Source organism: Sebastes fasciatus, chromosome 20 (genome assembly GCF_043250625.1).
Source record: "Sebastes fasciatus isolate fSebFas1 chromosome 20, fSebFas1.pri, whole genome shotgun sequence".
Classification (NCBI taxonomy): domain Eukaryota; kingdom Metazoa; phylum Chordata; class Actinopteri; order Perciformes; family Sebastidae; genus Sebastes; species Sebastes fasciatus.
In genome coordinates this window covers 26,104,756-26,127,874 of record NC_133814.1, presented here as the reverse complement: position 1 = coordinate 26,127,874, position 23,119 = coordinate 26,104,756, and the positions used below count along the sequence as shown (strand labels likewise).

The 23,119-nt window shown below is 40.2% G+C and overlaps 1 protein-coding gene and 1 long non-coding RNA gene across 2 annotated transcripts in view; one reads left to right on the top strand and one right to left on the bottom strand.

Annotated features, from left to right (window-relative positions):
- LOC141758955 (uncharacterized) overlaps positions 1 to 22,483 on the bottom strand; it is a 64,355-nt gene extending 41,872 nt beyond the window's left edge. Inside the window, exon 1 of the long non-coding RNA XR_012591992.1 lies at positions 21,630 to 22,483. This is a non-coding gene — a long non-coding RNA (uncharacterized LOC141758955). The remainder of the gene's footprint in view (positions 1 to 21,629) is intronic.
- Positions 4,777 to 18,190, top strand: gpr142 (G protein-coupled receptor 142). The gene is made up of 3 exons (XM_074620794.1): positions 4,777 to 5,001; positions 14,423 to 14,565; positions 16,601 to 18,190. Exons 2-3 carry the CDS (start codon positions 14,439 to 14,441, stop codon positions 17,557 to 17,559), a joined length of 1,086 nt encoding a protein of 361 aa, XP_074476895.1. The 5' UTR covers positions 4,777 to 5,001; positions 14,423 to 14,438; the 3' UTR covers positions 17,560 to 18,190.
- Positions 22,484 to 23,119: the final 636 nt, after the last annotated feature.

Genomic DNA, 23,119 nt, shown 5'->3' with positions numbered 1-23,119 from the left:
TAGAGGGCAGACTAGCTGCACCTCATCAGCAGTCAGGATACAACATTATTCACATTGGCCTCATTACAGATACAAACATATGATACCTGCAATAATATTAATATTAACAGAATTAAAAATAAATGTAACTATTAATTAATTAATAAAATGTGACATAAATTGATATTTCTGTTTTAATTTGCTTCTTTATTTATTTATCTTAGTATTAATTCCCTTATTTATTTATTCTTCTCTTTAATTTTTATATATTTTATATATTTATGTATTTATTTTTATTCATTTTTAGGTTTATTCATTTATTTTTTATTTATTTATTTTTGCAGTTATTCTTTTATATTTATTTTTAAGTGTATGTATTTATTTATGTATCCATGCATTTATTGAAAGCCCCCTCATAAAGAGAAGTTAAAAGAAAAGAATACAGAAATAAATAAGATTGGGGGAATAAATAAGAGGTAAAATGCAAAGGAAAATCATAAATAAATGAATAAATAAATAAATAAATAAATAAATACATAAATACATAAATACAAATTTTTTAAAAGTACAAAAATAAATACCTCCATAAAATATAAATACAAAAATAAATGTAAAAATAAATAAATAAATAAAATATAAATACAAAAATGAATGTATAAATAAAAAATAAATGCAAAAATAAATAAATACATTTAAAAATGTATAAAAAATAAATACATAAATAAATAAAAGGGAAAATTAAACAGAAGAGTAAATAAATAAGGGAATTAATACAAAGATAGATTAATAAATAAGCAAATTCAAACAGAAATATACATTTATGTCACATTTTATCAATTAATCCTTGGCTACATTTATTTTTAATATTGTTTTTGTTACATTAAAGTCATTTATTTATTTATTCATTATTTTTTTATTTTGGCAGGTTCCGTCCTCCATATAAAACATCCCTCCTTCTTTAATCAAAAGCATGAATCAAAAATAAAGATTGAGAGGTTTTTCAGACAGACGGAGCATGACGTCCTGATGAGTGTGTGTCTGAGCAGAGATATAATGACAGGGTTTGTCTGGAGAGCTGCTCATGTTACGGTCGCTGAGACTCTTATTGCCTGAAAGCTTCACAGAGGGGCAGTTTGGAGAGCTGAGGTTATGGCAGGCGTCCAGACTGAGGTGACCTGCCTCAGCATCCGTTTATCTCACTGCAGCAGCTCCATTAGCTCTTCCTTTCTCTTCTTTCAGCTCTCCAGCTGCAGAGGAAGGTTTGTTTTTCAGTGGCAGCTGTTTGTGAGGGACGAGCTGAACGTAGGCAGACAGAAACGGACTATAAATCTGAGCAGCCAATAGACTCTGCAGGCGTGAAATTGGCTCCATGAGATGGTCATTATATATTTGATTACAACCTCCAGGTGTAAATCCTGATTATATAATCAGAGGCGGGAAGCAACTAAGTGCATTTACTCAAGAATAGTAAACATTTGAGGGGATGTTATTTCCATTTTGGGCGAATTTCAAGAAGATCTCAGGATACATAAACCTGCAAAGAAGCATGTAATCTTTTCAACCCTGTCTCCTACAGAATTACGTTCCCATACAACCAAACTAAAACGTGTTTTCTCCCAGATTACGGTCGCGGTTTCAAACAGTTTTAAACAGTTTTAAACACGTGGTTAGTGTTAACGTAAAACAAAAACACAACAAAACTGCTTGGCTAGGTTTAGTAAAAAAAACATCATGGTTTGGCTTAAAATTACTACGTTTGTTACGTTATTAAGCTACGGACTAAGTCTATCAATTACGATATTTAATTGCGATTAATCGCATGATTGTCCATAGTTAATCACAATTAATCACATCTTTTATCTGTTCAAAATGTACCTTAAAGGGAGATTTATCAAGTATTTAATACTCTTATCAACATGGGAGTGGGCAAATATGCTGCTTTATGCAAATGTATGTATATATTTATTATTGGAAATCAATTAACAACACAAATCAATGACAGATATTGATCCAGAAACCCTCACAGGTACTGCATTTAGCATAAAACAATATGCTCCAATCATAACATGGCAAACTGCAGCCCAACAGGCAACAACAGCTGTCAGTGTGTCAGTGTGCTGACTTGACTATGACTTGCCCCAAACTGCATGTGATTATCATAAAGTGGGCATGTCTGTAAAGGGGAGACTCGTGGGTACCCATAGAACCCATTTACATTCACACATCTGGAGGTCAGAGGTCAAGGGACCCCTTTGAAAATGGACATGACTGTTTTTCCTCGCCAAAATTTAGCGCAAGTTTGGAGCGTTATTTAACCTCCTTCACGACAAGCTACTATGACATGGTTGGTACCAATGGATTCATTAGGTTTTCTAGTTTCACATGATACCAGTATCTTCACGGTGGCTTTTAGTAGAAATTAGCAGTGTCAAAACAAATTTGCGTTAACGCGTTATTATCACGTTAACTTTGACTGCCCTAGTTACGTGAAGTTACGTGACAAATAAATCTGAACTTTGACTTCTGGTTTCACACGGGACATGAACGCCGGTCTCCTTGGAGAAAGTCCGACCTCCTCCCCACGCCGCTCTCTATACTTCCCGGTTCACGATGACGTGGATTACACACAAATTCTTATCGTGCTGACCGTCATGAAAAAAAATTGAAATTCGTGTCTATGTACACGAATCAATACGTTAAATTTCGTGACTATTTCACAAACTGCTGTGCGACTGGGCTGCGTAATTCACAACGCAGTTTTGTTGTATGGGAATGTAATTATTAGGAGACATGGCTGAAACGTTCAGCAGCATGTAGCATGTAAACACCATCAGTAATGTAAATAATAAGGCTGATAAAGGTATAACAACTGACTTGCAAGAGAAGGCTCTATAATATATCTGTATGCTACGGCCTCAGTGACACACTCTGGGTTTTCTGAGGTGACTTGCATCCATAAAAGGAAGATTTGATTTCTGTTGACCACGGTGATGAATATCAACATCACAATTATGAAGCAGAATCGATTAAAGTTAACCACTCATGTCCAGGGTCATCCTTAGTTATTCCCTCTTCATCATCTGCCTCTAATCTAACAGCTCTGATCGATGGAGAGTCATGTCTTTGCATGATCGTTGGCTGCCGAGGTTCGTTATTTGCCTGACTGACCCCCGCTGCAGTGTAGAGTCAGAGGTGTATCTGTATCTCAAATAAACACATGAAATGATATGCAGCTGCAGGGTGCACGAAGCCAACAGCGAGTCAGCCTGAGGTTTGGTTTGTTAACAGACCGAACTGATGGATGAATTAGTTCTTCTCCTGTGTTTGCTTTGGAGCTTCGCTATCATCAACGATCTGCAGTCGTGAGACGTGATCTATCGGAGGGTTTAGCTAAATTAAGGAGACATTCGTCTTGTACGAAACAACAACTGGGCTCCCACGTCCACGGAGCTCAGTGACTCTCTGGCTTGTAATTGTGTTAGTTTGAACTGCTGTTAAGAATACATGCATGGAATTAGGAAGCTGCTGGGTGTGTGTGTGTGTGTGTGTGTGTTTGTACTGATGACGTTGTGGGGACATCAGTTCACACAGCACATTATGGGGACACACCTTCTATTTGGGGACAAAAAGTTGGTCAGACTTTGTCAGACCCCTCGGCGTCACTTTACGGTGGAAGTAAACACGTGGTTAATGTTGTGAATTAAACAAAAACACTTTCTGAGGTTTAGGTAATAAAACCACTTAGTTAGGTTTAGGAAAAAACAACATGGTTGGGCTGACTACGTTTTCATAGTGCAAATGTGCCTGGACGTGATAAGCACAGGACGCAAACTATCAGCTGATTGTAAAGGATAGTTAGTAAAGTAAGTGAAATATAACGTACGTACATAAAGCACATAAAGTGGGCATGTCTGTAAAGGGGAGACTCGTGGGTACCCATAGAACCCATTTACATTCACATATCTGGAGGTCAGAGGTCAAGGGACCCCTTTGAAAATGGACATGACAGTTTTTCATCGTCAAAATTTAGCGTTAGTTATTTAACGTCCTTCATGAGAAGCTGGTATTTTTCAGACTTTTTTTGGACATTTTAAAACATTTTTTGGACTGTTTTTAATCTTCTTTTTCTTTTACATTTTTCAGACTTTTCTGGGACTTTTTCAGTTTTTTTTCGGATATTTGTTTGGACATTTTCAGACAATTTTCAGGCTTTTTGGGGATTTTTTACGGAAATTTTTAATCATTTTTCGGATTTTTTTTTTTTTTTTTTTTTACATTTTTCAGACTTCATTTGGACATTTTTCTGACTTTTTTCGGATTTTTTTTTGGACACATTCACATATCCGGAGGTCAGAGGTCAAGGGACCCCTTTGAAAATAGCCATGACAGTTTTTCCTCATCAAAGATTTAGCGTAACTTTGGAGCGTTATTTAACCTCCTTCATGACAAGCTAGTCAGGATCTTCACTCTAGCTTTAAAACTGAGCCGCTACAACCTAAAAATCACAAGTTGCGTTAAAGAAATTAGTGGCGTTAAAACTAATCTGTCGTTATTATTGCTTTAACTTTGACAGCCCTAGTTAGTGTATACAGTATAGTATGGATTTTAGATTTTGTGTATATTTATGTTGTCTCTTTTATCACCTCATTATAGCTTTCCTTCAGTTTTTTCCTGTATTCCTCTCTTCACTCGCTTTCTATTTCTTTCCTCCCTCATTCACCTCTTTCCATCCTCAGATCCATCCCTCCCTCTCTCCCCTCCCCACACTGTCACTCCCCTCTGCCTCATTTCTCCCCTCTCGCTCTGCTCACTCGCTGCAGTGATGAACTGGCTGCCTGGACTCCACTTCTCCTCCTCCTCCTCCTCCTCCTCTTCCTCCCCTTCACTGTCCTCCTCCACATCTCCTCAGTGGGTGTCCAGCAGCGATGTCGGGGACTCTGTAGGAGCATCTGGGGGGGACCGACAGAGCAGAGGACCGGCTGTAAACCAGGTGGAGAGTCGCTGTGAGAACTGGATGTGAAGGTAAGACTGCACACTGACCATACAAGGGAAAAACAAAGCCTGAAGAGAAAGAACTCTGTTTATGAGTGAGTGTCTCAGCTGCTCTGTTGTAAAAGGATGAAATGTTTCTGTTTCTTGTGCAATCAGCGCTGTTATGCATCATCGACATCAGATGTTGGTGCAAGGTACAGTCTTATTATAAAAGTTATTTAGGGAAGCAGGGAGTGAGTCTGGACTGTCTCACTTCCAATTGTTTCATAATTCACATCATCTTGAACTCATCTTTTATGTTAACAAAATATACATGAAGTGTTTTCTTATTTCACCCCCTAAGAAAGAGACATTTGTCTTCATATTAGCCTGCCAAAATACTCTTCTGGGTTTCGTCTCCCTAACAACGCTGATCACAGGTCAGGATTTTGGTCTCATGGATGAACTTTGAACGTCACCATCTGCAAGATGAGGAAGTCTCTCTGAGGCCAGATTCTGCTCAAGGGGTTTGATATTGAAATGGTCCCAACATTTAAGTATTTAGGTATCATTACTGATCAGAACTTGTCCTTCAAATCACACATTGAAAACCTGGTTTCCAAGCTGAAACTTAAACTGGGGTTTCTTCTTTAGAAACAAATCCTGTTTCTTCCTCCAGGTGAGGAAACATTTGATTTCTTTATTTTACATTTATTGGATTACGGTGATCTGCTCTATATGAACTCACCTGACCAGCGCCTAAAGAAGCTGGATACTGGTTACCATTGTGGTTTATTACTGGCTGTGGTAATCTGTATGCTGCTGCATCTCTGTATGTCTGCAGACTTTCACATTGGTTGGCTCTTATATATAAATCGCCCCTTGGACTGGTTCCTTCGTATCTGTGTACATACTGTACCAAAATCAATATAGCCTGCGCTCTCACAATGTTCTACAGATGTTGGTCCCAAAGGTTGGAACAGAAGCTTTTAAATACGCTGGAATAATGTACAGAAGGACCGGAAACTGTCAGAGCTGGTTACTACTGTACGGGGGACTTTAAGTCCATTCTAAAGGATTGAGAAAGTGACACTATAGGTCAATGAGTTTTTACCTGATAAAATAAAGGAGATATATACTAGTGTTTTACTGTCAGCCATCGACTTTCCATCAAAAGGAGCCACGTCCTGGTGGTATCTAGCGGTCAGGTTGCAGATGGCAAACAATGGAAACTTCTCCCAGGTGCCAAACATGAAGCATGAACTACGTTGGCCGACGTGAAAACATGAAAACGCTAATGTCCCTATCTAGACCAGAGTTTACTTATTATAAGCGACTTTGGGATTGTTTTCCTGGAAAGTCGCTCACAAGTATTGGTAGTTGCGGGTTGCGTTTTTTTGGCCTTGTTTCTAAAGTGTAGTTGCTTATTTGGGCTCCTGTCTCTCTCTCTTCTATACGGGTCTAGTTTGTCCTGTTGCAGGATCCGTACACAACCCAGATCCCTCCGCCTCTCCCAACAAGGACTGGGAAAAAGAGAGTGGAACTTAAAGATTGGATTCGCCCTCAAGTTGGGGGACGATTCAAAGGCAGTTTGCTGTTTTTGTAAGTGTGATATACGGGCACATCATGCCGATGCTGATTTGCAAAAAAAACAAAAATAAAATAAAATGCAAAAACTAAACTAAATGTTCAACTTCTTTAAGTTTAGTTGACAAGAAAAATTTAAAGTTACAAGCTAAAAATGTATGCAAAAATGCAATCCAAAATAAATTCATACATATATATGAAGTGATGAAGTGGCCGCCTCTCTCTCTCTCTCATATTGTGGTAAGAAAGGTGGCTTATTTTGGGTTTGTTTTTGGGGGGAGAGTTGCTTCTTGTGGGATTGTTTCTATAGACCTGGTTGCTTGTTTCTCTCATGAGATCACTGATCTAGAGCCAGAGTTTGGTTTGTCCGTTCTGGGCTACTGTAGAAACATGGCGGCCGGCTCCGTGACGAGGACCCGCTCTCTATGTAGATATAAACGTCTCATTAGCTAATGAAAGCACTAAATGCTACACATCGTTCCTCCAGCCTCTGAGATAAAACCTGATCTCTCTTTCATGATAAAGTCCAAGAAGCATCCACCTTGTGAAACAGTGATATGTTGGCTGCACAGTTATGCTGGCAGAAGGCTTTATCTCCCATAGCGCTGTTGTTTCAGGTGCACAGTCTGTTGATGAATTATTAAGAGGACTCAGTGGAGCATAGATCAAGTTCAGCTCAGCTTCCTGGGCACTGAGCCCCCCTGCAGGGCCACGTCCTACAGCCCCCCCACAGCTGCATCTCGACCCTGGGAAGAGTCTTAATCAGAAACATGCCTCCGATCTCCACAGACTGGTTGCTCAGCGGAGGTTTATTTAGGGGGAGATTCCTCAGAGGATGCTGTATGATCAGCCCGTTGTCACGTCAATATACCTCATTTCCCCCGTGCACGAGGATGGCAAGAGTCTTAAATCAAACACCTCTGAAGTGAGAACAAATCCATTCTCACCTCGAGTCTGTAGCACCCGAGGGACCGGACACGATGATTAGTCTGAAACTTCCCTGAGAAATAAAGTGTGATGAAGAGTTAGTAGAGGAGACACGAGAGCTCTGCAAGCTTCCAAGATTTCATTTGCACTTGCAGGATTAAAGAAGTGGCTGCAGGGATATTGATCGGTCAGCGTAATCACTGCTCCCTTGAGCCGTGTTTCGCTGGCGACCTCACAACCTTCTCATTCATAACGCTCATCTCTCTGAGATGAGGCTGGAGAGGAGATCGGGTGTCTGACAGAGGCAGCGCTGTCACCCGTTGCAGGAGCCATTTACTCTGTTTCTAGAACTAATGTATGCAGCAGTGCTGTTCGAAGGTCATTTTAGTTCGCTTCAGACTGTGCTTTTATATTGATTTCCCTTTTTTTTTTATCCTTGCAGCTTATTCACTTTCTGCAGAAGTAAGAACCAACACAGTCTCACAGCAGTTTGTGAAATAGTCACGAAATTTAATATTTTTATTAGTGTACATAGACACAAATTTACCTTTTTTATCTCGTTACGCTCAGCACGACTTTCAACAACATATTTTTTTATATTTTCATACTTTTGGATCCAGTCTGGAAGCAACTTATTTTTGACTTTACAAATTAAAGGGACTGTTTGTAAGAATCAGAAATGTCTTGTTAACAGCGACACCTGTGGCCGTTAAGTCAACGAAAGTCAGCGTCCTGTTGCTCGCGCTTATGCTCGCTCTACATCGCTCTCTATAGAACGAGCATCGGTCAAAACAGTGAGGCGACACACGTCAGCTGAAAGCACAAGATCACTCTATATTTCAGCTGCTTGGCAGTAATGTTAGCTGACCAGACGAAGGTCTCTCCATGAATCAATGCTGATCCTAGTGTTGGCTTTTCCTGCTTCAGCCTCCCGACCGTGGCCGGAGGGAACGGGGGAGACACCGGAGTTTTGGTCGGAGACGATAACGTTTCTCTCTGCAGAGCCCCGTCACTTCACAAGACACGGGAAACCTCTGTTGGTCTGGAGGAGCTGCAGCAGTTATTTCTGCACAAACGTCCACTATCACTAGATAATCTCAGAGCTAAACTAACTCTTCTGCAGTGTGGAGTGTGGAGTGTGCACACATGCACATGAGAGGTGGAGCGAAAGAGCGAGAAGGAGCGTGGTGTGTGAGTGAAGGCAAGCAGGCAGAGGAGCAGAGGAGCAGAGTACAGCAGAGACTCCGGTCCTGGAGACCAAAGCTACGGTCCTCCGACCGCGGCCAACACTGTTTAACAGACGGGCTTCACTAGATACAACTTTGCGGTTTGGGTGCTTCCGTGTAGTTTGTGTTGGAGTCTGAATCTGAACAGCGTAGCCACACGCGAGCGCACATGGGACACCGACCCGCAAAGATTTATATGTGTAAGAAGTTACAAACAGTCCCTTTAATTGTGCAGTTTTATATTCTCACAGCTCTCTTCTGAAGCATAACAATTGGATTTGTGATTGTTTTGTATGTATTTCCCCAAACCTCCACACAGCAGGCCTACCCTAATACTTCAAGTTTGTGTTATGAAGTATACTTCAGTAAAGTTCAAGTATATATTTCCCATGTATACTTTATGTAGTAAGTATACTAATATCAATGTACCAGTAGTATACTTATAAGCATACTGCTTTAATACTTCTTGGGACTAAATTGGCCCACTTTTTAGTTTATAAAAATATACTTTTAAGTAAACTTTGAGTACTTAACTATCTTCTTATTTTGTACTGCAACAATACTATAAGTATACAGATAGTTTACCAGTTTTATACTAGTGTACTACTTCAATACTTGATGGGACTAAATAGGCCCACTTTTTAGTTATAAAAGTATACTTTAAAAGTAAGTATTGTACTGAGTTTACTCGTTTTATACTGGTATCCCACTTTATAGTTTATGAAAGTACACTTTAAAGTATACTCTCAGTAAACTACTAGTTTTTTATACTGCAAGTATACTTGTAAATACTTTTCTTAAGTATATCTTGATCAAACGATTAAGTACAAGTATAAGCCAAGTATACTTTTTTTAAGTTGAAACTGAAAGTATACTCTCTTATTTTAAAGTTTAAAAGAAGTATACTAATAGCACATTGAATAAACTTGTGTTTGGTGAGGGGAGGTAATGTGTTGGACTAAAGAAGAACGGTAGAATACTGTATAAAACATTGTTCCTCTCGGAGGTCAAACATGAATGTACAGTATATCTACATACACACTACACCTCCTCTGGGAGCTGAGCTCCTATTAATACTGAATAAGTCATCCTATCTCAGCACGTGGGACGCCGTTACATAACAAAGAGTGAAATATGAGAACGTTTCATCGACAAACAAAGCAACCTAAATGCATCTGAGTAAAAACAACAAAACCCTGTTGATTCACATCATGCTGCAAACTCTGAGCTCACATTTCTTCCAGAGTCTAAAGAGGTGTCATTTTTATGGCCTGGATTTACGTCTTTGAGCCAAAACCGCTAGGAGCATGGAGAGTAGTGTGATAAAGACTTCTTAATACAACAAAAATACTCCAGATCAACAGATTAATTCACAGAAAGGATGGAAAGGACAGATGTTAGCGTCTCAGCTAGAGTGAAGATACTGGTATCATATGAAACTATAAAATCTAATGAATCCATTGGTACCAACCATGTCATACTAGCTTGTCCTGAAGGAGGTTAAATAACGCTCCAAACTTACACTAAATCTTGGCGAGGAAAAACTGGCATGGCCATTTTCTAAAGGGGTCCCTTGACCTCTGATCTGAAGACCAGGCATTTCACATCTTTTACCAACAGTGAAGACCTTCAGGTGCCTTCGACTGGTGACGTCAATCAATGAGCCAATTATAGAAGTTGTTAGATGAAACCTCCCCCTCCTGTCTGCCAACTCCAACATGAGACGACCACAATGCATCATCCTTCCTGATCTCACTTAACTGCTCCATCATTCACAAAACAAAAGTATAGCGCACACCGTTTTCTATGGAGGACGGAACCTGCCAAAATAAAACATAAATCAATAATTCAATAAATAGATAAATAAATGAATAAATAAATGTCATTAAATGTAGCAAAAATAATGATATAAATAAATGTAGCCAGTAATTAATTGATAAAATGTGACATAAATTGATATTTCTGTTTTAATTTGCTTCTTTATTTATCTTTGTATTAATTCCCTTATTTATTCACTTTTATGTTTCATTTTCCCTTTTATTTATTTATCTATTTATGTATTTATTATTAATAATTTTAAATTAATATTTTTTTAAATTTATATTTTATATATTTTTGCAATTATTATTTATTTTATATTTATTTTTAAATGTTCATATTTATTTATATGTTTATGCATTATTTATTTATTTATTTCTGCATGATTCTCCCTTTGCATTTCACCGCTTATTTATTTCTGTATTCTTTTCTTTATACATTTCTTTATGCATTTCTGCCTCATTTTGCAAGTCAGGGGGCTGTCAAAAAAAAAGTGCAAAAATAAATAAATATATTTAATGATTAAAAAAATAAAAATACATAAATAAATAAAAGGTAAAAATAAACAAATGAGTAAATAAATAAGGGAATTAATGCAAAGATATTTATTCACCCGAGTGTCCAAAACACAAAGAGAGGGGCGGAGCTGTCAACTGATCACCATCTGGTGGTGAGTTGGGTCAGAGGGTGGGGGAAGACTCTGGACAGACCTGGTAAGCCCAAACGCGTAGTGAGGGTGAACTGGGAACGTCTGGAGGAGGCCCCTGTCCGAGAGATCTTCAACTCACACCTCCGGCGGAGCTTTTCTGGCATCCCTGTGGAGGTTGGGGGCATTGAACCCGAGTGGACGATGTTCAAAGCTTCCATTGCTGAAGCTGCGGCGGTGAGCTGTGGTTTTAAGGTCTTAGGTGCCTCAAGGGGCGGCAACCCTCGAACACCGTGGTGGACACCGGTGGTCAGGGAAGCCGTCCGACTGAAGAAGGAGGCCTTCCGGGATATGTTATCTCGGAGGTCTCCGGAGGCAGTTGCAGGGTACCGACGGGCCCGAAGAGCAGCAGCCACTGCCGTGACGGAGGCAAAGCAGCGGGTGTGGGAGGAGTTCGGAGCAGCCATGGAGAAGGACTTTCGGTCGGCACCAAAGTGCTTCTGGAAAACCATCCGGCACCTTAGGAGGGGGAAACGGGGAACCATCCAAGCTGTGTACAGTAAGGATGGGACACTGTTGACCTCAACTGAGGAGGTAATCGGGCGGTGGAAGGAGCACTTTGAGGAACTTCTGAATCCGACCAATACGCCCTCTATGGTAGAGGCAGAGCTGGAAGCTGATGGGGGACCATCATCAATTACCCTGGTGGAAGTCACTGAGGTAGTCAAACAACTCCACAGTGGCAAAGCCCCGGGGGTTGATGAGATCCGCCCAGAAATGTTGAAGGCTCTGGGTGGGGAGGGGCTGTCTTGGATGACACGTCTCTTCAACACCGCGTGGAAGTCGGTGACAGTGCCTAAGGAGTGGCAGACCGGGGTGGTGGTTCCCCTTTTCAAAAAGGGGGACCAGAGAGTGTGTGCCAATTACAGGGGTATCACACTGCTCAGCCTCCCTGGTAAAGTCTACTCCAAGGTGCTGGAAAGGAGGGTTCGGCCGATAGTCGAACCTCAGATCGAAGAGGAACAATGCGGATTCCGTCCTGGCCGTGGAACAACGGACCAGCTCTTCACTCTCGCAAGGATCCTGGAGGGGGCCTGGGAGTATGCCCATCCAGTCTACATGTGTTTTGTGGACTTGGAGAAGGCATATGACCGGGTCCCCCGGGAGATACTGTGGGGGGTGCTGCGGGAGTATGGGGTGAGGGGGGCACTTCTCAGGGCCATCCAATCCCTGTACGCCCAAAGCGAGAGCTGTGTTCGGATCCTCGGCAGTAAGTCGGACTCGTTTCCGGTGGGGGTTGGCCTCCGCCAGGGCTGCGCTTTGTCACCAATCCTGTTCGTGATATTCATGGACAGGATATCGAGGCGTAGTCGGGTGGAGGAGGGTTTGCAGATCGGTGTGCTGAGGATCTCATCGCTGCTTTTTGCAGATGATGTGGTCCTGTTGGCATCATCGGTCTGCGACCTCCAGCACTCACTGGATCGGTTCGCAGCCGAGTGTGACGCAGTCGGGATGAGAATCAGCACCTCTAAATCTGAGGCCATGGTTCTCAGCAGGAAACCGATGGATTGCCTACTCCGGGTAGGGAATGAGTCCTTACCCCAAGTGAAGGAGTTTAAGTATCTCGGGGTCTTGTTCGCGAGTGAGGGGACGATGGAACGTGAGATTGGTCGGAGAATCGGAGCAGCAGGGGCGGTATTGCATTCGCTTTACCGCACCGTTGTGACGAAAAGAGAGCTGAGCCGGAAGGCAAAGCTCTCGATCTACCGGTCAATCTTCGTTCCTACTCTCACCTATGGTCATGAGGGTTGGGTCATGACTGAAAGAACGAGGTCGCGGGTGCAAGCGGCCGAAATGGGTTTCCTCAGGAGGGTGGCTGGCGTCTCCCTTAGAGATAGGGTAAGAAGCTCAGTCATCCGTGAGGGACTCGGAGTAGAGTCCTTGCTCCTTTGCGTCGAAAGGAGCCAGTTGAGGTGGTTCGGGCATCTAGCACGGATGCCTCCTGGGCGCCTCCCTTGGGAGGTGTTCCAGGCACGACCAGCTGGGAGGAGACCACGGGGAAGACCCAGGACTAGGTGGAGAGATTATATCTCTACTCTGGCCTGGGAACGCCTCGGGATCCCCCAGTCAGAGCTGGTTAATGTGGCCCGGGAAAGGGAAGTTTGGGGTCCCCTGCTGGAGCTGTTGCCCCCGCGACCCGACCCCGGATAAGCGGTTGAAGATGGATGGATGGATATTTATTCATTTATTTTTTGATTTTGGCAGGTTCTGTCCTCCACAGTTTTCAGAATATGATTTCAGTTCTGTTTAAAGAAAGACATGATGTAGTTTCTATCATACTGACCTCTCCCCTGTCTACACAACCTCAAACTGAATTACACCATTGATCTCGAGGATTGCTTTTCGATCCGTGTTGTTCTGCTAGTTTATTGTGCTAAGGTGAATTAAAGCAGCCAAGCAGGGAGACATTTCTCAATTTTATGATCACATTCCTGCCATGAGTCATAAAATGCTCTAGTCCTATGAGGCACATGCAGGGTTTTGGCACATAAATAGCCTTTACAATCGCGGTGATTAAATATGACCAACTGTCAGAAGCTCTCATCACGAGGCCAGATTCACAGATTGGGTGACGATGGCTCCACAATGATGTTTATGTTGGTTAAGCATCCACAAATGGTTTGTCACTGAAAGCTTGAGAGATAACACGGCCCAAATACGGCCTCATGGATGAGTGAAGTAAATTAGGAGAGTAGGCAGACAGAGAAAAACAGGATGGATGGATCCCAGGTGAAAAGGTTAGATGGGCAGACAAGATGATAATGACTGAGAGGAAGGTGGAGGGTGACGGGGTCAGCGCTGGCAGCCCATCTGTTGTTGTGGACCTGCAGTTTAATTGACTGAGTTGAGTCCAAGCCACAGTTTATCTCTGAAAAACAGCTCTGTAAAACAAACAAGGCTCACCTCACTCATATTGAAATACAACATGCAGCAACATAAAGCGGCTCATCATCTGCAAAGGTTTTGACTACGGCTCTCAATCGATTAAAATAGTTAATCGCTATTAATCGCACATTTTTTATCTGTTCAAAATGTACCTTAAGGGGAGATTTGTCAAGTATTTAATACTCTTATCAACATGGGAGTGGACAAATATGCTGCTTTATGCAAATGTGTGTATATATAATAATTATTGCATAATAATCTATAATTAAAACAATGACTCTGAGTCTTAGAAACATTTCTCTGTCTCTACCTTATTTCCCAGGGGAAGCACCAAGGTTATGACCGACCGGCCCAATGTGACAGCGTCCGGCCAACAGGAGCCTGAGGAGCTGCAGATGTCCAAATGTGTCCTAGGCTTCATCCCTGTCATCTACTACAGTATTCTGCTCTGTGTGGGAGTACCAGGTACACCGTCATGACGTCCTGTAGGGAGAACTGTGCGCACGGTTGATTCACCCAACTCTCTCCTACCTAGTGGTCTCTACCCCTACAGATAGTTTTGGTTTAATGTGCCAAAGTTTAGAGATTTCCAAGACTAGGACTTCTGCTTATGGAGGATGGAATCTGACAAAATAAAAAATAAATAAATTAATACATAAATGACTCAAAATTCATAAACTCAAAATTAATAAATATCATTAAATGTAGCAAAAATAATATTAAAAATAAATGTAGCCATTAATTAATTGATAAAATGTGACATAATTTGCCCCCTAATTTGCATAATGAGGCAGGAATGCATAAAGAAATGTATAAAGAAAATAATACAGACATAAATAACTTTGGGGGAATAAATAAGGGGTAAAATGCAAAGGGAAAATCATGCAGAAAAAAAATAATTAAAAAATGCATAAATACATACATTTAAAAACAAATATAAATAAATAAATGCAAAAATAAATGCATTCATTGAAAAAATAATAAAATAAATAAATAACAGAACAGAAATAACAGAAATAAATAAGTTTGGAGAAACAAGTAAGGGGTGAAATGCAAAGGGAAAATTGTGCATACATAAATAAATAAATTAATAAATACTTACATTTAAAAATTTATATAAAATAAGTGCAAAAATTAATAAAATATTATTGTATGTGAAAAACTCAACAACAATATCTCTAACCAGAAAACATATCCCACACTTGAGTACAATATATTAATTAGTAATTTAGGTGAACGTCAGAATATTAACTGATGCGCTACATGATGTTATTAGTTGCATTTGCACTGAATCACAGTCAGTTTGCATTGATATCTATTTATAACAGAAGTGGAAACTGGAGAGGACAGAAGAAATCAATACACAAGTGAGTTAGAGGTACATTAAAGCGCTGTAATGGACCAGTAACACTGCTGAAGCACAGGACCAAACGCTGATGGCTCTTTTCACAGGTTATAATTATCTAATCATCTAATAATCAGTTTGTTTTAGTCTATTAGTATTTATCCATCCATTGATCCCTCCAGCCAGCTGTCTTTAGAATCTATCTGCATTTATCACCTCAATAACTCACAAAGTGGAAATAACTGTCACTTGTGATGGACAGCGTTCACCTCGGCGTTCTTCTCATCACTGTGCTGCGTCTACACGTCGATGGCGGTGATTTGGTATTGATCCAGCAGGGATTTAGACAGAGTGGTGTTTAAAACTAGCAGACGTGTCACCAGAGCATTCAGATGCATCACATGATTCTACCCAAAGGAAAATAAATAGAAAGGCCAGAAGTCAACAGCTGTGTGCCTGATGTTACAGATGTTACAGTGAAAATATCCTGCTGTTGACGAGATGTAAAAAACAGATTGTAGATACTGTAAAGAAGACAGATAAAATCAATGGTTTGTAACTTATACTGCTGAATGCATTTTCCCCTACAAATACAAGGTAGGATTTCTGCCTACTGTAGCCAAATGTATGGGGGACGGAACCTGCCAAAATAAATAAATAAATAAATGTCATTAAATTTAGCGAAAAATATAAAAATAAATGTAGCCATTAATTAATTGATAAAATGTGACATAAATTGAAATTTCTGTTTTAATTTGCTTCTTTATTTATTTATCTTTGTATTATTTCCAGTATTTATTTACTCTTCTGTTCAATTTTCCCTTTTATTTATTTATTTATGTATTTATTTTTTATTAATTTTTAAATGTATTTATTCATTTTTGCATTTATTTTTATTTATTCATTTATTTTTGCACTTATTTTTTATATATATTTTTAAGTACATGTATGTATGTAACTGTGTTTTATTTTTGCCTAAACGTAAAGAAGTAGTAGTTTTGTTACTTAAACTTAAAGAAGTTTTAGTTTTATTGCCTAAACCTAAAGAAGCCTTTTTGTTTGTGTTAAAAACATGACGTTTCATTCAGTGTTACATGTTGCTAATTTTCTACTTCTTCTTATTTCTCTCTATCTCTCTTTGTTTGTTTCTGTCAGTGAACATCCTCACCGCCGTGGCGTTGTCCAGACTCGCGTGCCGCACCAAGAAAGCTCTGTACTACTACCTTCTGGCGGTGACGGGTTCAGACATTCTCTCCCAGCTCTTCATCATCTTTGTCGGCTTCCTGCTGGAGACGGCGGTTTTTCACCGAGACGTCCCGGCGCTCCTGCTGCACTCCGTCAGCGCTGCCGAATTCGCCGCCAACCACGCCTCCATCTGGTCCACCGTGCCCCTCACCGTGGACCGCTATGTGGCGCTCTGTCACCCCCTCCTCCACCGCCAGATCAGCTACCCGGCCCGGGCCAGGAAGATCATCGCGGCGGTCCTGGCGTTGTCCCTCGTATCGGGCGTGCCGTTCTTCTGGTGGTCGGACATGTGGAGGAACAGTCACCCGCCCACGGCCCTGGACACCGTCCTCATATGGACGCATGTAACCATCATCTACTTCCTGCCCTGCAGCATCTTCTTAGTGCTGAACTCTTTGATAATCCACACGCTGAGGGTGAGGCAGAGGCAGCAGTGCTGCCAGGAGGAGCGCGGGCCCAAATCTGCGCCTCCTCGGCGACTTGGGAAAACCACGGCGATGCTGCTAGCCATCACGTCCGTGTTCTCTGTGCTGTGGGCTCCCAGGACTGTGGTGGTCATCTACCACCTCTACGTGTCCTCAGTCCACCGAGACTGGCGAGTCCACCTGGCCTACGACCTGTCCAACATGCTGGCCATGCTCAACACGGCCGTCAACTTCTTCCTCTACTGCTTCGTCAGTAAGCCTTTCCGCGGCGCCGTGCGGGACGTCCTGCTGCTCAGGGGGGGCCCGCTGTATCCTCGCCGCACTCTGCCTCACCCGCAGGCCCCCATCGACGCCTCCATCTCCTCTCTGTACAGTGGGAACAACAAGCGCTCGCCGCGGGACTCCACCCCCTTGTCACCTCGCAGGACCAGAAAGCCCTCGTGACCCCGTGACCCCTCCTCCTTAATCCAAACCACCCATCATCCCACGGTCCCCGAGCACTTCTGACCCCGGAGACGCACACTGCATTCCAGCTACGCTGTGGACAGCTGCCAGTCAGCCCTAGAGCTTTCTCAACGGGCCTCAGATGAACTCACATATTTATAACATGTCACCGGGAGCTGTTTGTCCATTTAAATCAGATAAGACGACAGCTTATTTATTTTTCTTCAGAAGAATTTGACAGAATAGTAGGTTTGTTTCTTTTCCATACATGGTAGCAATGTGAGAAACATATTTTTATATTGTTTTGAGAAAGAAGAAGTTTGTTTTCTCTGTCGTTAATTTAGATCCATGATTAGGACTCAGAAGAGAAAAATGAATATGTGCATACAGAGTGTGATCCATTCATCCACCCAGTCACACTTTTATCATGTCAAGTAGAGATGCTAAGTTAGCCGACCCTCGTTAACCGATTATTAACCGACAAGATTAGTGCGTTTCATGCAGCGGTGCTGTAGTTTTAGTGCCTAACAAGCCGCCCAGCTGCAACGATTAGCCAATGCACAAACACGCTAAATCATCATTTATCACCACCTGCAGCGTCTGAGCACAACAGACGACTGAGTCCCCAGTTCACCAGACTGGGAGAGTTACTGTAGCAGCCATGATGCTGAGTGAATTGTCCCAGTAAGTCTCCACCACATCATTCAGTTGTTCATCGTAACGTTAGTGAGTGTCAGGTCGGAAGACAGAGCGTGTGTGTGACGACCACGGATGTATAAAAATAACTGGATACAGCGTTGGAGGCGGGGCCCCGTTCAGTCCTAGGAGAGTTGCTCAGCAGAGCATGAAGCCTAAATGGCTCGACTTCCGACTGGAAAAGTATCCGGATCTTCCGGCGATCCTCCTCATCCATTGGGCCCATGGAGCAGGCGCAGTAGCGTTTCCTTTAACTCCGCCTCCCAGCCCTCGCTCCAGCCTCGGTCTGGGTCTCATTCACATGAACAGAGGAAGGGAAATAACTCTGGATTCGGCTATTAGTGCATTTTACAACTTTTAGGACCTTATGCTTTAAATAAAGACTATTAGAGTGTTCGTACTGGGGAGTTGATTCACCTAAAACAAAATGATCCGCTGAGTTACAGACATATCTTTCCCAATGTAAGTCTATGGGAAAAAATCTTTTTGGCCACTACGAAAGTTGGGATCAACGACCCGCGCTCTCCCTGTTGGCTTGGTGACGACGGTGTACTGTTAGCGAGTGTCCGACAGACCGTGTGTGTGTATGGCGGCGGTGAGTGCGGGGTTGTCTGTGGCGTTATAGCTGTGAACGTAGCTGTTGCAGCGTATATACAGTTTATTTGTCAGTAAATAAATGCTACAACTCCTCAAGACCCGAGCCAAGCTCCTGTGTCTTGCCAGCCGCATGCTGATTAAAGTGAAGGTGGTTAATCCTGCATGGCGTTGGCCACAACACCGGCTCAGACTCTCCTAAGGTGGGCTGTTAACGAGATACTCTCCTTTAAGTGGCGAGCTGCTCCTCTGAGTTTTGCTCATCTTTTTATTTAATCTTTAATATTTATTTTAACCATTTAATCGGTTCAAATTCTTCATGTTGGTTAATTATTAACATCCCTAACAAGCATTCAGTTTTCTTCAATCTTCCATTTTTTAATGACCCTGCTACGATATCCACTCTGGAAGCAGCAACGAGGGAGAAATAAGAGTTTTTATTTGAACTGGCTGCTATTTCTGCACTAGTGTAAAGATGCTGAAGGCCCAAAAGTCACTCCGCCTTGCTGAGCATCGCCAATCGAGCAAAGCAAAATCGCACTCGGTCTCTGCAACGCACTCCCAGGCACAAAAAACCCAGTTGCCGAGGCCGTCTGTTTATTTTTCATGAAATACAACTGGATGGAGCCTTTAAATGAAAGCTGGCTGTTTAAGCTGAAGGAGTGAAGACCCTGCTCTTCAAACAGACCCTCCGCTACATCACCAACACGGCCTCAGCTCTGGCTAAACAAACCACATTAGCCCGATGGCCTGCACAAACACACACACACAAGAAGGTACACACTCTCATGCATGTACGAACACATGCACAAACGTCAGCTAGTACATTTCCATTTGCTACAACGGGAAACTTCATGTAACATCATCACAAATTCATGACACATTTTACTCACTTGTTGTATCAGTATTGTGAAAAATCTGCACTTAAACTTCTAACAGCTAATTTGCATTTATGATGTTAACTTTTGTAAGAGCCATCTGTTGTATATGTATATGTTTAATTAATGCCCCTCGGGAAATGTGAGCTGTCACTTTGATTTTTAGTAGTTCATTTTTTATCTGTTCAAAATGTACCTTAGAGGGAGATTTGTCGAGTATTTTACACTCTTATCAACATGGGAGTGGACAAATATGCTGCTTTATGCAAATGTATGTATATATTTATTATTGTAAATCAATTAACAACACAAAACAATGACAGATATTGTGCAGAAACCCTCACAGGTACTGCATTTAGCATAAAACCTTTGAAAATGGCCATGCCAGTTTGTCCTCATCAAAATTTAGCACAAATTTGGAGCGTTATTTAACCCCATTCGCGGCAAGTTAGTATGACATGGTTGGTACCGATGAATTCTTTAGGTTTTATAGTTTCATATGATACCAGTATTTTCACTCTAGCTTAAAACAAATTTGCGTTATTATCGCGTTAACTTCAACAGCCCTAGTTGTTACAGTTACGTTATTATTTTAACACAAACAATGATCTTTATTCTAACCTCAACCAAGTCGTGTTGTTGCCTAAACCTAACCAGTCGTTTCACAACGTTAATCACATGGCATTGAGCTTTTCTGCAAGTGTGACACGAGGCTGATATTAAACATATGAATATTATATTCCATTTCTGCTAACAGATTCCTGAAACACTACACACTGTTCCTTTAATGCAGCTTTCATATCTACAATCATCAGTCTCAAGTAGAATATATAACGTCTATACATCTCCTCTGACCACCCATTCAGGTATAAAGTTTCCAGTGTAAGCCGCCTGCCGGTCCTCACTGTGTTTACTGTAACAGTCAGAGACACCGCGTTGTGTCCCCGTGTCAGTCTGCTCGTCGTCCCACACTGAGTTCTGAGAGTCCGTACGCAGATGTACATGCAAACTGTTTCTTTGAAGATGTCTCCCGCTGCCCGACAACAACAGAGGGGGGGCGTGAGAGAGCGTGTAGCGGCGGCGACCTTACACTGGTTCAGACAGTGGGGGTCAGAGAGATGACTGAATAAACAGTCAAGGCCGTAATGTGATGCTAAGATGTAAGAGCAGGCTTTGATTAAAGTTTAATGGAGGCGGTGAAGGAGGAGAGAGTTGAGGTGTGAGGACATTAAAGAGCCCACTGACAACACGTCCTCCTGACTGCCTGCCACCTGTCCTTTGTGCCTGTTCAAACAGCTGGTCATGCCCCCTGAATCTGCTCCTAATCAGCCCTGCTGGCTGCTCATCAGGTGTCCGGAGGCGTCACGAAAAGACAAAGCACCGCAGAGAGGGATAAGAGTATCCTATCAGATGTAATGGATTAAATACAGAAACCTGTTACGGTTAAAGGACATACTTAAAACATTATGGAGGACGGAAGCTGCCAAAATAAAAAACAAATGAATAAATAAATAAATTATTCAATAAATAAATATATATGTCATTAAATGTAGCAAAAATAATATTGAAAATAAATGTAGCCATTAATTAATTGATAAAATGTGACATAAATTTATATTTCTGTTTTGCTTCTTTTTGTATTTATCTTTGTATTAATTCCCTTATTTATTTACTCTTCTGTTAAATTTTCCCTTTTATTTGTTTTTATTTACGCATGTATTTTGTAAATTAATTTTGAATGTTATTTATTTATTTTTTGCACTTTTTTGGTTATTATATTATTATTATTTTATTGGTTTTTCAATTTATTTCATATTCATTTTTAAATGTATGCATTTATTTATGTATTTATTTCTGCATGATTTTCCCTATGCATTTTGCTCCTTATTTATTTCCTGAAACTTATTTATTTCTGTATTCTTTTCTTTACACATTTCTTTATGCATTTCTGCCTCATTATGCAAACAAGGGAGCTGTCAATTAATGCATGAATAAATACATACATTTAAAAGCAAATATAAAGAGAAGTGCAACAATTATTAAATAAATAAAAAATAAATGCAAAAATAAATAAATACATTTAAAAATTTATAAAAATAAATACATAAATAAATAAAACATAAGAGGAGATAAATAAGGGAATTAATACAAAGATAAATAAATAAAGAAGCAAATTAAAACATAAATATCAATATATATTACATTTTATCAAATAATTAATGGCTACATTTATTTTTTATATTATTTTTTGCTAAATTTAATGAGATATTTATTTATTCAGTAATCAAGTCAATTATCTATTTATTCATTTATTTTTTATTTTGGCAGGTTCCGTCCTCCATAAAACATATCCTGGACAAAGCGTCAGTCTTTGGCTCAATGTGCAGACTTCCTGATATCTCATGAGAATAACATCTGTACTCTCCAACGTCTCCAATGTCAACACTGCTTGTTTGTTCAGTCAGTTTAAACTTTAACTTTAATATGGAACAACTGTTGTTTTAGATGTACAGTCAGAGAGCTTTTATTTTTCACAGCTTCAGTCAGTCTGAATATGCTAAACGTTGAAAGTCTTGTTGGCCGGTTGTTGTTGAAGTGGCTTCATGTGCATTGTTTACATTATTTCTGTAACTGTAATGCAGAATGATCTTGTCTGTAAGCACTGGGAAGAGTTTTATATGGGGAGGAAATAAATGTTTAACACAGGATTGGTGCAGTTTATTTTATCACAGAGATACTGTATGTTATGGAGGATGGTACCTGCTAAATAAAAAAAAAATTTATTTATCTTTGTAATAATTCCCAAATATATTTACTCTTCTGTTTAATTTTCCCTTTTATTTATTTATGTATTTATTTTTTATTAATTTCATTTTTGCATATATTTTTATTCATTTATTCATTTTTGTACTTATTTTTCATATTTATTTTTAAATGTGTGTATTTATGCATAATAAAGCAGAAATGCATAAATAAATGTGTAAAGAAATGTATAAATATAAGAATACAGAAATAATTAAGTTTGGGGAAATTTGGGGTTAAATGCAAAAGGAAAATCGTGCATAAATAAATAAATAAATAAATAAATGCATAATTACATAAATAAATACGTACCTTTAAAAATAAATATAAATAAATACAAAATAATTACAAAAATAAATAAATAAAAAATCAATGTAAAAATTAAAAAATAACAAAAATAAGACTAAAATAAATAAAAGGGAAAATAAAACAGAAGTTAAAAAAATAAAGGAATTAATACAAAATAAATAAATAAAGAAGCAAATTAAAGCAAATATCAATTTATCAAAATATTATCAAATAATCCATGGCTACATTTATTTTTAATATTATTTTTGCTACATTTAATAACATTTATTCATTTTTCAAGT

Coding starts and splice junctions, on each gene's coding strand:
- gpr142 (XM_074620794.1), top strand. CDS start 14,439: ATGACCGACCGGCCCAATGTGACAGCGTCCGGCCAACAGGAGCCTGAG. Junction 14,566..16,600: donor GCTCTGTGTGGGAGTACCAG/GTACACCGTCAT, acceptor TGTTTCTGTCAG/TGAACATCCTCACCGCCGTG.